The following is a 15,178-nucleotide window of genomic DNA, read 5'->3' on the forward strand; positions in this document are numbered from 1 at the left end:
AAGCTCTGATTCAGTATATTTTCTATCAAGACATGAGAGTACTCCAGCAGAGGTGCTAGCCAGGTTTTGTTTGAGGTTCTGGATGAATTCAGCCCCTTCTTCTTTGACATGCTTTGGTGGCGAGTCTCCAACATACTTCCTGTAACAGTCTGAGGTGTCTCTAGGTATGTATGTGGCATCATCTTTCTTCATGTAGGGCTTCGAGTAAGTCAAATATTTATCGAAGAAAGCACATTTTTTCTCAACCTCATCTCTGAGGCTGTTTATCAGATCATTAAATCTGAAGAGTTTGTTGTCTCCAAGTAATTCCAGGACAGAGCCCATGGGCACGGCCTTTGTAAGAACTCCTCTCCAGATTTCGTTTTCACTGACAAGTCGGTCATACACAAGGTTGCAAACCTGCAGGTAACCAAACTGCCCTCTGATGTTAAACATATGAGAGACTTTGGTCTTGCCATCTTCTTTCATGTCTGTCTGTCGTTGGTTTTCAGCAAGTCGTTCTTCATCTTTGAAAGCGTCGATGGCCTTTGTGGCTAGTTGCAAAATTTCTCTTGGTTTGACATGAGACTTTGTGTTCGTCAAGTGGTTCTTATGGACTTGGCCCAGTGTATCAGCAATGAATGAATTTTGGGGGTCTCTTTGCTTTGCTATCTTTGCCCACAATTCTGCCTGAAAGTAGTCTTTTAGTTCTATGTAGTAAAATCGTGCAAGTGCTTGTGGAAAATATGGATTTTGATGAAATTTCTTTGATGCCCGCTTTAATACTGATGCACTCTCGATTTCGCCCTCCTTTTTCTGAATATCTAGAATCAGTCTAGAAAATCTTTCTGGTTCTTCTGTGATCTCTGTACTGTTGATTGGGTTCTCTTTTCTTTTCATTTCTCTTTTGGTCAGCATGTCTTTGACAAAACCAAGCAAAAATGGAGGAACCTCATCTCTGCACAAATGGTTCAAGAAGTTTCTTGCTGTGTCACTTCTGGTCACACCGGCCTCAGCCATCAGTTCAGTACAACGCTGTGCAATCATTGGGTGAGCCATGCGGACTCTTTTTCCTGATCTTGTATCTTGTTGGAAGGTGACGATGAGATGACTAAAGGGCTCCATTCTGTCCTCCAGTGAAAGGTCTTTATGTTTGAATAAGTCCAGGCACTGATTCTCCAGGAGATATGAGCCTGGTACATAGGCATTCAGCAGGGATAGGAAGCCAGCAAGCTGGATCCTCATTGGTCTATTTGCTATTGGGACAGTACAGAATACTTTACATGCTTGTTTGACATAATCTTGAGAGAAATTAGTTTGCAATATGTTGAAGCCATGGAATTGTCCGCATTTACTGCCAAACCTTCTGCTGAACTCCTCCTTCTTCTCATTGAATTTTCGCTTCTCCGTGTCAGAAAGTGCTGCTTCTAGGACGACATGGTCATTCTGTAGAACTGCATCCTTTCTAACACAGCTGAACAAAATCACCACAGGCATACGGGTGACTATCTTCTGTTCAGCCATCTCCATCATAATGCTATCTTGCAGGTTTTCCAAAATCTGTTCATCATTCAGTAACAGCAGTACAGTGTTCTGGTGGCCTCGACCGCAAGCTGTGAAAAGGTGCACCACCTCCTTTGCTGCATTTGTGACGTCTGACGATGACCCTGTTAAAACGGCACACCTGAATGTTTTTCGCAAGTCCCACAACACCTGCATTGCCAGTGTGGTTCCCCCACATCCTGTCTGGTGGTACAGTTTAACCGTGGATATTCCTGGGCATTTCCTTCTTTGGTGAATTTGTTCCACAAGTGTACTGTATCCATCCCGTTTGATAAAAGGAGTCCCTGTGCCGTCTGACGTTAACTTTTCACTTATGTAAAAGTTTAACCATTCGGGTGGGGCCCCTCTGTAGAAGTTTTCTTCTGTCTGCCCCACAAGACTTGGATCCAAAGATTTTCCTTCGAACTGATTTGCATAGAGAACATCCAACAGAGTGAACGAATCTCTGATTTCGCTTCCCACATAAATTTCTCCCCTTTCAGCTGTGGACAGGGCTGGTCCATTTGCCATCTCACACTTTCAGTTTCCTGTACCTTAATGAAAAATAAAATTGAAAGTTTTTTAGCTTGGATTGAACTGTTGGGCTCTCAGGCAATGGTAAACACAGATTTCATCTGAATTTTTGTAGATTATAATTTAACCAACATGCTCTCACTTCCAACTTGTCACATCATAGCACAGAGACGGCACTGGTGAAAGTTACAAATGACCTCCTAATCGCTTCTGACAAAGGACTTGTCTCTGTCCTGGTCTTGCTAGATCTTAGTGCTACATTTGATACCATTGATCATCACATTCTACTACAGAAACTGGAACACTTAATTGGCATTAAAGGACCCACATTAAACTGGTTTAAGTCCTATTTATCGGATCGTTTTCAGTTTGTACATGTTAATGATGAGTCATCCCTGTATACCAAGGTTAGTCATGGTGTTCCTCAAGGCTCCGTGCTTGGACCCATACTATTCACCTTATATATGCTCCCTCTAGGAAATATAATTCGGAAACACTCCATACATTTTCATTGTTATGCAGATGATACCCAGTTATACTTATCAATAAATCCAGTTGAAACTAATCAGCTAACTAAACTCCATGCATGTCTCAAGGACATTAAGACCTGGATGACCTGCAATTTTCTGCTGTTAAATTCAGATAAAACCGAAGTTATAGTACTTGGTCCTAAACACCTTAGAGATGCATTATCTAATGATATAGCTAGTTTGGATGGCATTAACTTGGCCTCCAGCACCACCGCCAGGAATCTGGGAGTTATCTTTGATCAAGATATGTCCTTCAACTCCCACATAAAACAAATTTCAAGGTCTGCATTTTTTCATCTACGTAACATTGCAAAAATCAGGCCCATCCTGTCTCAAAAAGACACAGAAAAGCTAGTCCATGCATTTGTTACTTCCAGGCTGGACTATTGTAATTCTCTATTATCAGGCTGCACTAACAAGTCTCTAAAGAGTCTCCAGCTGGTCCAGAATGCTGCAGCACGTGTACTGACAGGAACTAAGAAAAGAGATCGTATTACTCCTGTATTGGCCTCTCTGCACTGGCTCCCTGTAAAATCAAGAATAGAGTTTAAAATCCTTCTCCTCACTTACAAAGCTGTTAATGGTCAGGCACCATCATATCTCCAGGAGCTCACACTACCCTATCACCCAACTAGAGCATTACGCTCCCAGAACGCAGGATTACTTGTAGTTCCTAAAGTCTCCAAAAGTAGAATGGGAGCCAGAGCCTTCAGTTATCAAGCTCCTCTTCTGTGGAACCATCTTCCTGTTTTGGTCCGGGAGGCGGACACCCTCTCTACCTTTAAGAGTAGACTTAAGACCTTCCTTTTTGATAGAGCTTATAGTTAGGGCTGGGCCAGGACAGGCCCAGGCCTGTCTTGGACCAGCTCTTAGTTATGCTGCTATAGGCCTAGTCCGGGGGACAAATGACACACTGAACTTCTCTCTCCTCCTCTCCTCTCCATCTGTATACATTATGCCTGTATACATGCCCCATCTCTGCATGTCACTGACTTCACTTCTTCCCCGGAGCCCTTGTGCTTTCTAGTCCTACAGGCTCCCATGGATCCTGGCCGCACCCGGAAGGTGGATCGTGGATGCGCCTACTGCCATGACCCTGCCTGACACCACCACTACTGTCGCTAATATCAATCATATCTCTGTTTCATACGTTTCACTACTATTATTGTAATGCATTACTACATATTATCCTTACCGTTAACCACTACTTCTGTTATCACTAGTAATCACATTTCCATGTGCATTTCATTATTATTGCTGTAATACCTCTTTGTGTACTTTCATTCCCGTCAACCATCCATTATAATTGTATACATTGTGATCTCGTTGATCTGCTCTGTACATGCAACATCTATTGCACGTCTGTCCGTCCTGGGAGAGGGATCCCTCCTCTGTGGCTCTTCCTGAGGTTTCTTCCTCATTTTTTTTTCCCTGTTAAAAGGGCTTTTTTTGGGGGCAAGTTTTTCCTCACTCGAATCGAGGGTCGAAGGACAGAGGTTGTCGTCTCTGTACAGATTGTAAAGCCCTCTGAGGCAAACTGTGATTTGTGAATTTGGGCTATACAAATAAAATTTGATTTGATTTGATTTGAAGTATGGCTTGGTCATCATCTAGTAACAGCAGCACAGGAACATTACACTTACCAATGTTAAACTTCTCTCCATTGAGCCTGCACCCAGAGACCCCATTTTTTTGCCAGCAAACATCCACCAAAACATGTCATCTTGTGGTTGTACGGCAAGCTGGCTTTGAAGTCAATTTGACAGTTACTGAACCGTGTAATGGCCTATATGCACAGCTCCACTACTTCCTCAACTTCAGCCAGCTCCTTTATTTCCTGTCTTACATTATTGGACAAACTGATTAATCCAGGTGTGTCTGACTTCAGTAGTCACAATGGTCAGACACACCTCACGCATTATCTGCCACGAAACTAGTTCATTTCACCAATATTTTGTTACGATACGCTAGTGCTATTCCCCTCTGAGTCCGGGCTCGTCCGTTATCAACATCCGGGGTCAACCTAGCAGTAGCAGCTACAGGTAAACAAGCCGGGCTGTCGTGGGTGCGCGCGCAGCTCAGAGACGACATCCTCCAGGTCAGAGGTAGTAGATCAGCCTACAGACCCCGGATGTTGACAATAGACGAGCCCGGACTCAGAGGGGAATAGCACTAGCGTATCATAACAAAATATTGGTGAAATGAACTAGTGTCGTGGCAGATAATGCATTATATTAAGGCTGTGTGTCGCTGCCCCGTCTCTCGCATTATATGGATATATCGGCGCTACGCTGGATCTAATTTCGTCCGAACGACGCCAAATGACACCAAAGTTATCTGGGTGAGTAAATGATCATGTATTTTGCTAGAAATAAGGTCCAGGTTGTAAAAAACGGTAGTTATCCTTTAAAGTAGCTTTACCGCAACGAGCTATGAAACCTAAGGTAAATGCTGCTTAGATTGTAATAAGTCAGTTATAATAATTCAGTAATGTAATGTGAAACTGAAAGGGACCACTCTGCTGACTAATGCTGATCTTAACCATCAAAGCTAAATGTCTCATTTTGTACAGTCTATCTGTGTCTGTGTATATTTACAACACACTTCAGTAAAACTTCTTTACAATACTTTGGAATTTGTCTTAAATTTTTTCATAGGATGCAGAGCTCTCTGAGGTTTTGTGAACATGTCGTGTTCAATAATTATGACTAGTTGGTAGAGTGTGCTCACTGAAGTTCACCTTCAGAAAACAGATAAAAAAGAAATTAAGAAAAAAAAAGAAATCAAATCTGAAACAAGGGGAAAATGCCACTAAAGACAAAAGAAACTGGTATAATATACTAAACCAGAAAGGTAATTGGGGTTAATATAGCCCTATGCCACACATCAATGTGATGTAGGCAGAGATTTGCCAGATAAAGTAACCGTATGTGTCAATCAAACAGTTTGTAAGAGTCATTCCAGGACATAATGCTACGTCAGCGGAGAGTCACAACCTCCAAAACCATGACAGTTTCTTTGTCACTGGGAAACAACTGGATCACTTCAATATCTCAGCTATGAATCTAGATGATCACATTTGTTTAATCAGCAACTTGCTATGACATTTCAATTCAATTACAAGAATGCCTCAAGTCTTAATCTCAAGTTTCAAGCAAGTCCCAAGTCACTTGGTAGTCGAGTCCCGTCTATAAACCAAGTCAGTCGAGTCAAGTCAATCCTGATTCCACATTTAGATTAGTTAAAAGACAGTGGTCAAAGACAGTTGAGTTTCATTTTCAACATTAACAAAAACTGTTGCAGATTAATCTAAGACAAAAATGCTTAGCACTGTTTGTTCTTTTACTCGCAAACACTTAAACTTTGATAATTGCACCGATTATTGCAGTAAAAATGAACTTTTCTTACCTTGTTCTTGCGTGATGCAAACACCTCTGACAAGTCATCTGCGAATGGCGGCTATGTAACCTGAAAGGTGAAATTTCTGTTAAACACCGCACCACAGTTGGGTGGGTAGATTTGCAAGAAGACAGGTACATACATGTAGGATGATGTATCAGAGAGTTTATTATCATGCATAATATTCGATGTCAACAATATTGCAACATTTCCAAAAGTCATTAGTAGCCAGATAACTAGGTCATGGATGTGTAAGCAACTGTCTGTTATATAATGATGCCTGATAAAAACATCACAGCAGGTCTGTCACCTTCCTTGTTCTTTGAATAAACACCAGGTCCCTCCAGGCCATGATACATCACGCCCAAGATGAGTTAATACTTGTTCTGTCTTCATCACATTTGCTAAACAAATTTCAACAACAGGTCATTCCAGGGCACTTTTTTCATACAAGTGGACAGCGATCTATTTTGTTGAACCTGGTTTGAATATTTGGCCTCACATACTGTATGATGCATGATGAGCATTAAAATGATACTTACAACTTGCTAACTAGAAAAAAGTAGCAAAAATAGTGATACAGCCATGAAAGCCAGACTGGATATTGAATTACTTTCACTTTAAGTGTAAGGACATACTGGAGCAATCGGCACCTTTAAGCACACACCCCCTTGCGTCACTCTCTCTCTCTGTCTCTCTCTGTCTCTCTCTCTCTCTCTCTCACACACACACTAGTCAACTCAGGAAATAACTATTTGTACCTTTCATGTCTCTTATTTGTCGTTTCCTCACTTGAACAGGAAGTCGTTCTTGTCCAACATCTTGCAGGTCATCCCAATTCTCTTATCTGTGGATCGATCTCTGAGCAGCGATGAGCGAGGACACAGGAGAGCTGCCTTCACGGAAGTCTTTTACCGTCTGACACACCCCCTTAGTTATTGATTCCTCCTGCTGCAGCTTCTGTCATTGTGCTGCTTTGAACAGTTATGTGGAGGAGTGGCTGTGGTAGAATAGCACCAGCAGACCTGGGACCAGCTGACCACCACTTAACCTATAATGCATGAATGATAAAATAATAGATTTATAAAAGTAGAGCTGCCATAAAGACACTTTAAGGACTGACCAGGCGTTTAAACTCCTGATTGTACAGTTATATAGCGCCAACCTTTTTAATTTAGATATTTAGGAAATAATTACCGAGGTCTGGACCCCTTGTGGGTGATCTTATAAAATGATCTGGACATACTAGTCGAAACAGTGTCAAGGCTTCAGAACGTATAAAATGGCTCCATACAGCGTAATCCAAGTCTTTGGAAGCTCTGAAATCCTAAAATTGATTTGAAAAGACAATATGTAGGCTACACCCTTGACTTGCAGTCAAGTTCATGCACCCGTTTCAGACGGGGTGCATATTAACACTTTTAGCTTAGATGCTACAGTGAAAATTTTGTCTTAAAAAAGGGTTTAAATTCAGGTCAATTCAATTAAATTTGTCATTTAATGTCTTGTTTTGATCAACCAAAACTAGAAAACCCCGAGATAATAATATTTATATATAACAAAGAAAAGCTCAATTTTAAGAGTTTAGGATTTTTTTTTTGGCATTTTTCATTTTTTTCTTGTAAAATTATCCACACATTCTTATTTTCTTATACAGATACACAAGGTACCCTTCAGTATCTGTGTGCGACATGTAAAGCCTTCCTGTCAGAAAGCCAGTTCAGAAGTTCAGATTAGGAACAATAACTAAGTTTAGGGAGAGATTGTTTTGTTAAGTTTAAGAAAAGATAGTTGACGCTTGGTTTTAAACAGTGAAGGAGTGGATTTATCGTTGCAGAAATTAAGTCAAGACAATGTTGTTTTTCTTAATTTTTTTTTGACAATATAGACACAAATGAAGAGTAGTTTTTTGATTGCACAAATAAAACAAGATCTCTTTTCACAAAACATTTTCAAAGCCTTTAGTGACACGCAGTACAGCAAAACATCAAAGGTCGTGTTCTTCCTTAAAGAACATTACATTACATTTTTAATACCCGAGCTGGAGCTCCACAAGTTCTAGGAAGATGAGGAAAATGAACCTACTCTCAGCTTTAGGAAGCCAAATACAGTTTACACACCTATTGAAACCATAGATACTGTATGTGTCTTCAAACATGGATTTTAATGTTGGGCGTCCATTATAATTTCATTGGGTTTGCCAAACCCATCTTGCTTAATGTAAAAGACTGAATATTTACATGATATTAACATCCAAAGAATAATATTTCAAGAATGTGTGGGAAAAAAACTATAATTTTCCTCTGACAATACGCTTGCATAGTAGTAGATGAAAAAGGTTTCATATTGTCAGACGCTTCAGAAATCCATAAACAAAATGTTGATATACATATTATGCAAAAGACAAAAGTTTCAGGAGCTTCATTTTCTTAAAGAAGTCGCTCTTTTCATCTGATAAAAGTGAGTTCATTACTAAAAGTGCTTCGCTGTTGGAGCAGTACATTCAGGATGCTGAACATTTACTGGGTCCAGCATCTTCTGCTCCAACTCTTAATGACAAAAAAGTAAAAAATAAAGTATAAAAGTAGTAAAAAATATATATAAAAAAAGTCAAACAAAAAATCCAGAAGAAAAAGTACATTCATGCATCTCTTGTGCAAATCCAAACCTTTTTACTCAGTTTAAAATCAGTTGTTGCCAGCTTGGGTTCTCCTCAGTGTACTGCTTATAGTTCTCATCTTTCTGTGGTGCTTAGACTACATTTGTTTATATTCAGTGGAGCCTCTTTAGACTTACAGTTAAAATAACATGTTACCATACACAGTGGGCGTCCTGCTGTCCTCTCACCTCAGTGTCAAATGTTCATGGAGCGTTCAAAGCAACAGTTTTTCCACTTTCATGATTTGCTCCGTTATCCAGATCCCTCAAGCTCAGAGAGGAGAGGCTTCATACTCTTCATCTTTTTAAGGATGTCATAGAGAGCGTCTTTACCTCTTGTGCCGACCTTTGTCAATAGGATGAGAATTTCCCTCATCTCGTCGTATGTGGTTTTTAAAGCTCTCACGTAAGCACACTTCTCATCTGAGATCAGCCCTCTGTCCCGGAGTTTATCCAGGATGTGTCCTGTGTCACTCACTCCGTTAATAAGAGCTGTCCGATGGCGATCCACGAAATGCTGACTTGAGGCTTTCGTGACAGATGAAAACAGAGCAAACACACAGTGAACTGTAGGAAGTTGTCAGACAAAGGAGCATCCTATTATTAATTTTTGCATAATGAATCTCTTGTCTTACCTTGTTCATGATCAGAGCGTTGATTTTTGTAGTCCCCTGAAGTAAAACACAGTGCTGATTAGTTAATGGATATAGTTTATGGATTTTGCATTAAATTCTCATGCAGAAGGCATCTGCTTTGCTAACACATTTAGCTTAAATGTGCAATTTGGAAGATTTTTTAATATTATTTATTATTTTATAATCTTTCTTTTTATTATGAAAATAAACTAAATTTAGCAAAAGAATATGAAAAAGAAACAGTCATTTTTACAAAACGACAAAAGGTGTGTGCACATTAATGAATTGAAAACTGTTGTGAAAACACTCACCTCTTCTTATAGTGCAGGTCCAGACTGTGTCCCTTCTGCTATTTTTCTTTTGCTCACTTTCAAGTCTCAGGTCGAAGTCACCGTCTGCATTTCTGAGGAACACCTCAAAGTAATTTGGTCTCCTCCTTTCATATGTGAGCTTTAATGTCTGTGGAGAATATATTGTGTTACAGGGCGGGGCTTTACCATTGTAATAATCCATGCCTCTACACTCTCAAAGTTAAATGGTCAAACATACCAAGGTCTTTTTAACACTGAGCCCCATAATTAAAACTATTAATTATTATATTATTGAAAAAATATGAAATATTTACTTCTGGAATGATTTTAGCAGTGTCCATGTCTGCTGTGAGGAAGAAATGATCCTGCATTTGAAGAGACTTGTCTGGGCTTGGTTTGGGGATTATGATTGATCCATAAGATGTCTCCTTTTTCTCTACTTTCTGTGAAAAAAATGTTAACGCATAATAGCAGCCAAAATGGTTTTGATGGTGTGTTTTTACAATTTTGTAATGTATTTATTTATTTTTTGTTTATTATTGTGAAAAAACATTTCTGGAGGAACAATGTTGGTCTTGACACTTGGTCAAATTTCACCTCTGATCCATCCCATTCACTTTGCAAGCCTGCCTCTAATACACACCTCTTGTACAACAGGATCGGGTGGCACCAGGTAAACATGCAATGTGAGGAATTCCATTTTCGTCTTGTATATTAACGCCTCGTAGTGAACCTTGACTTGGAAGCCCAGTTTCACCCGGATCATGACCCCCCTTGGAGAGAAAGTTGGCTGGCATAACTTGATGTGGGATGATGTCACTTGAGACACTCGTTCCACAAAATCTCCAGAGGTGTCCACATGTAGGACTGCAAACATGTCTGACATCGTGGAGTCGTGATCTGAAGAAAGGGACCGAACAAAAAGAAATGAATCTTACAGTATTTAGTGAGAAGAAAGGATTGAATTTATTTATTTATTCATAGAAATGACTAAACAATATTCATCATACTTGTATGTCCACTCACCTATCCAGTGTGGCAGATGCACTTCCTCCATCTTTCCACGTGTGACTGTGATGTCCAGTAGTGGTCCTGCTGGCATGTAATCCACGCATGAAGGCTTCTCCCTGTGTTCATCCCATGAGCTGAACTGGTATTTGAAGCTGACCTTCTTCTTACAAACCCAGCGCAGGGAAGAGACGCTGCACTCATAGTGACCTGCTTCAGACTGGAGGCTTATTTTGTGAAAGTGGAAACAAATGACTGCATTAAGAAACACTCGAGAGTAAATTCTGAACTAACACAAAAAGTCTTGTTTTTAATTGGCACAAGTGGCACCATAACTGGTGTAAAAGACTGAAGTGAATGCACTGAAATTAAAGGAATAGTTCACTCTAGAACGAAATTCAGTCATTATCGACTCACCTTCATGCTGATGAGAAGTCTGGTGTAGTTTCTTATTCCTCAAAGTGCAGCTGGAGACCCACGGGGGTACCCTCCTGCAGCAAAAAATCCATATAACGAGCATTAATGGTGCCCGAGACGAAAAGGTCCATAAAACTACACAAAAACTTTGTAATATTCCTCTATACTGCTCGTCAGCTGCAACCCAAGTGTCCTGAAGTGGTGACATCCAGAGTTTACTCAAAAACAACGTTGTTTAGTAAACAGTCACTATGCTATATTTGCCTGGAGGCACGCTCCGCGTTCACGCGAGTCTCCCTCACAGCCAATTGCACTACGGAAGCCGTGCCAGACAAGATCAACGAGACTCGCGATAGATACACACCGGTATTTACATATGACACACAAACACAAGAGGGATCTGCCTGCACTAGTGATTTGAAACTTTGAAACTCACAGCAAGATGTAAATGCTGGTGTGTATTTATCGCGAGTCTCGTTGATCCTGTCTGGCACGGCTTCCGTAGTGCATACGGCTGTGAGGGAGACTCGCGTGAACGCGGAGCGTGCCTCCAGGCAGATGTAGCATAGTGACTGTTTAGGCTAGAAAAATGTACTAAATGATGTTGTTTCGAGTAAACGCTGTATGTCGCCACGTCAGGACACTTGGATTGCAGCAGACGAGCAGTATGGAGGAATATTACAAAGTTTTTGTGTAGTTTTATGAACCTTTTCTTCTTGGACACCATTTACGCTCGTTATATGGATTTTTGCTGCTGGAGGGTACCCCCACGGGTCTCCAGCTGCACTTTGAGGAATAAGAAACTACACCGGACTTCTCATCAGCATGAGGGTGAGTCGATAATGACTGAATTTCGTTCTAGAGTGAACTATTCCTTTAAAGGTTGCAGTCCATATGATGTCTGTGCATTTAAATAAATTACTTGCGCCAAGGAGGTTATGTTTTTACCCATGTCCGTTTGTTTGTTGGTTGGTTTGTCAGCAGGATCATACAAAAACCTACAGAATGGACTTAAACAAAACTTGGCTGGAGGATGGAGGGTCTCGGCCCAGAATAAATTAACTTTTGATGTGGATCCGGATAATGGGATGAATCCTGAAATTTTTCTCACTTTTGTTAGAACTGCGAGTTAATGTGTTCAACGCTTTAGTTAAATTATAAGAGAAAATACATGGATCTTAATGAAAAAAATCATATTTTATATATTTGGAGCACAAAAGGGGACTATTGGGCCTTGGCTGAGGTATGCACTCTACTGAGTGCCATTCTATTTAACTAAGATGTAACCTTTACCTGTAGATATGAACCTCATCCACTGTGTTGACTTTAGGTTCAAGTTTGGCCCAATCACTGGAGTCCTGACACAGAAGACAACATTCATCAACAATCAGTTGTGATTATTGAATCAGCTATTTTTTTTAAATCCATATAAAATACAAGCAAACAACAGAAACAAAACCCTGAAACATAACCAAACAAACCAACAAACAAACAAATATTTACCATTTCCAGACAACATGCTCCAGGCTTCAAACTACCAGAGGGCCCTTGATAAAGCACATTGGTAAGTTTAAAGGTCTGGTACACCCACATTATGTAAAACATATTTTCATTCTTACTGTACTTACCCCGAGGTGAGTCTGTGCATGGAGACAGTTCTGGTTTGATTTGCCCAGGTTTAGAGGTATCCGTCTCTGAGATTTTTGCTTTTGTATTTTGATCGAGAACAGGGCAGACCAGAACAATATCAAACAAAGAATAGCGTTACTGAATCAAGCTCATTAGACACGTGAAGATCCATTTTTGACATTACTGCCAGGTAGGTATTTAATAATGCTTAGGTTATAGTATGTTACCTTTTTCTGCAGTTTTTGTCTGGATGCCAAAAGCCACAGGACCTCTGATGGTAAATCCAAGGTAAAAGGAAACTTGCCGTGGTTTCCACAGACTGTTTTGCACGTTCGCATCCACCTGAATTGCTGTGCCACCAAAAGTTGCATAGACTCTGTAGTTTCGCACCACCCCGTCAACTTTGAGAAGGCGATCTTGGACCATGGGATCTTTGAAAATGTTCTCATCACTCCAGTCGTTGGTCCAGTTTTGCATTGGTTCCTTATTTTTCTCAAACAATCCCTCGAGAACCTTTCTGTGAACAATTCTGTCCAGGTCTTCACCTTTTCCAATGAAAAACAGAGGGCGAAGGTGCCTTGATCCAAAGTATGTCTTATATGCATTTTCATAAGAGCAGTGCATACGACGAATCAATTCACTAAGGTCAAAGTCACATTTGCCTTCACTGTCAGTAGGCCAGTACAAGAGGAGGGCTAACATGTGGAGCTCAGGCCCCTCGTTGGGGCTCACAGAAACTTTCTGCCTAAATGCACCTAGAGCCTTGTGGAAACTTCGGGAAAACATTGTTCCCATATTTATTAACATGATACGAGCAAAGATGTAGTTGACCAGAGCTGTTACCGAATCTTTGCATACAGAGATTTCTTCCCACCATGTGGTTATTTCTTTAAGCTCTGATTCAGTATATTTTCTATCAAGACATGAGAGTACTCCAGCAGAGGTGCTAGCCAGGTTTTGTTTGAGGTTCTGGATGAATTCAGCCCCTTCTTCTTTGACATGCTTTGGTGGCGAGTCTCCAACATACTTCCTGTAACAGTCTGAGGTGTCTCTAGGTATGTATGTGGCATCATCTTTCTTCATGTAGGGCTTCGAGTAAGTCAAATATTTATCGAAGAAAGCACATTTTTTCTCAACCTCATCTCTGAGGCTGTTTATCAGATCATTAAATCTGAAGAGTTTGTTGTCTCCAAGTAATTCCAGGACAGAGCCCATGGGCACGGCCTTTGTAAGAACTCCTCTCCAGATTTCGTTTTCACTGACAAGTCGGTCATACACAAGGTTGCAAACCTGCAGGTAACCAAACTGCCCTCTGATGTTAAACATATGAGAGACTTTGGTCTTGCCATCTTCTTTCATGTCTGTCTGTCGTTGGTTTTCAGCAAGTCGTTCTTCATCTTTGAAAGCGTCGATGGCCTTTGTGGCTAGTTGCAAAATTTCTCTTGGTTTGACATGAGACTTTGTGTTCGTCAAGTGGTTCTTATGGACTTGGCCCAGTGTATCAGCAATGAATGAATTTTGGGGGTCTCTTTGCTTTGCTATCTTTGCCCACAATTCTGCCTGAAAGTAGTCTTTTAGTTCTATGTAGTAAAATCGTGCAAGTGCTTGTGGAAAATATGGATTTTGATGAAATTTCTTTGATGCCCGCTTTAATACTGATGCACTCTCGATTTCGCCCTCCTTTTTCTGAATATCTAGAATCAGTCTAGAAAATCTTTCTGGTTCTTCTGTGATCTCTGTACTGTTGATTGGGTTCTCTTTTCTTTTCATTTCTCTTTTGGTCAGCATGTCTTTGACAAAACCAAGCAAAAATGGAGGAACCTCATCTCTGCACAAATGGTTCAAGAAGTTTCTTGCTGTGTCACTTCTGGTCACACCGGCCTCAGCCATCAGTTCAGTACAACGCTGTGCAATCATTGGGTGAGCCATGCGGACTCTTTTTCCTGATCTTGTATCTTGTTGGAAGGTGACGATGAGATGACTAAAGGGCTCCATTCTGTCCTCCAGTGAAAGGTCTTTATGTTTGAATAAGTCCAGGCACTGATTCTCCAGGAGATATGAGCCTGGTACATAGGCATTCAGCAGGGATAGGAAGCCAGCAAGCTGGATCCTCATTGGTCTATTTGCTATTGGGACAGTACAGAATACTTTACATGCTTGTTTGACATAATCTTGAGAGAAATTAGTTTGCAATATGTTGAAGCCATGGAATTGTCCGCATTTACTGCCAAACCTTCTGCTGAACTCCTCCTTCTTCTCATTGAATTTTCGCTTCTCCGTGTCAGAAAGTGCTGCTTCTAGGACGACATGGTCATTCTGTAGAACTGCATCCTTTCTAACACAGCTGAACAAAATCACCACAGGCATACGGGTGACTATCTTCTGTTCAGCCATCTCCATCATAATGCTATCTTGCAGGTTTTCCAAAATCTGTTCATCATTCAGTAACAGCAGTACAGTGTTCTGGTGGCCTCGACCGCAAGCTGTGAAAAGGTGCACCACCTCCTTTGCTGCATTTGTGACGTCTGACGATGAC

At 40.7% G+C, this 15,178-nt stretch overlaps 1 protein-coding gene across 1 annotated transcript; it reads right to left on the bottom strand.

Moving 5' to 3' along the window:
• Positions 1-8,895: 8,895 nt before the first annotated feature.
• On the bottom strand, positions 8,896-15,045 carry LOC311251228 (caspase recruitment domain-containing protein 8-like; the record flags this gene model as incomplete). Its single annotated transcript, XM_084343598.1, has 11 exons — positions 8,896-9,170; positions 9,278-9,313; positions 9,589-9,736; positions 9,903-10,031; positions 10,232-10,488; positions 10,615-10,823; positions 12,307-12,371; positions 12,517-12,560; positions 12,870-13,187; positions 14,520-14,768; positions 14,868-15,045. 11 exons carry the CDS (start codon positions 15,043-15,045, stop codon positions 8,896-8,898), a joined length of 1,908 nt encoding a protein of 635 aa, XP_084199724.1.
• Between the last annotated feature and the right edge of the window lie 133 nt (positions 15,046-15,178).

Source organism: Pagrus pagrus, assembly GCF_965226575.1.
Source record: "Pagrus pagrus genome assembly, chromosome: 22".
NCBI lineage: Eukaryota > Metazoa > Chordata > Actinopteri > Spariformes > Sparidae > Pagrus > Pagrus pagrus.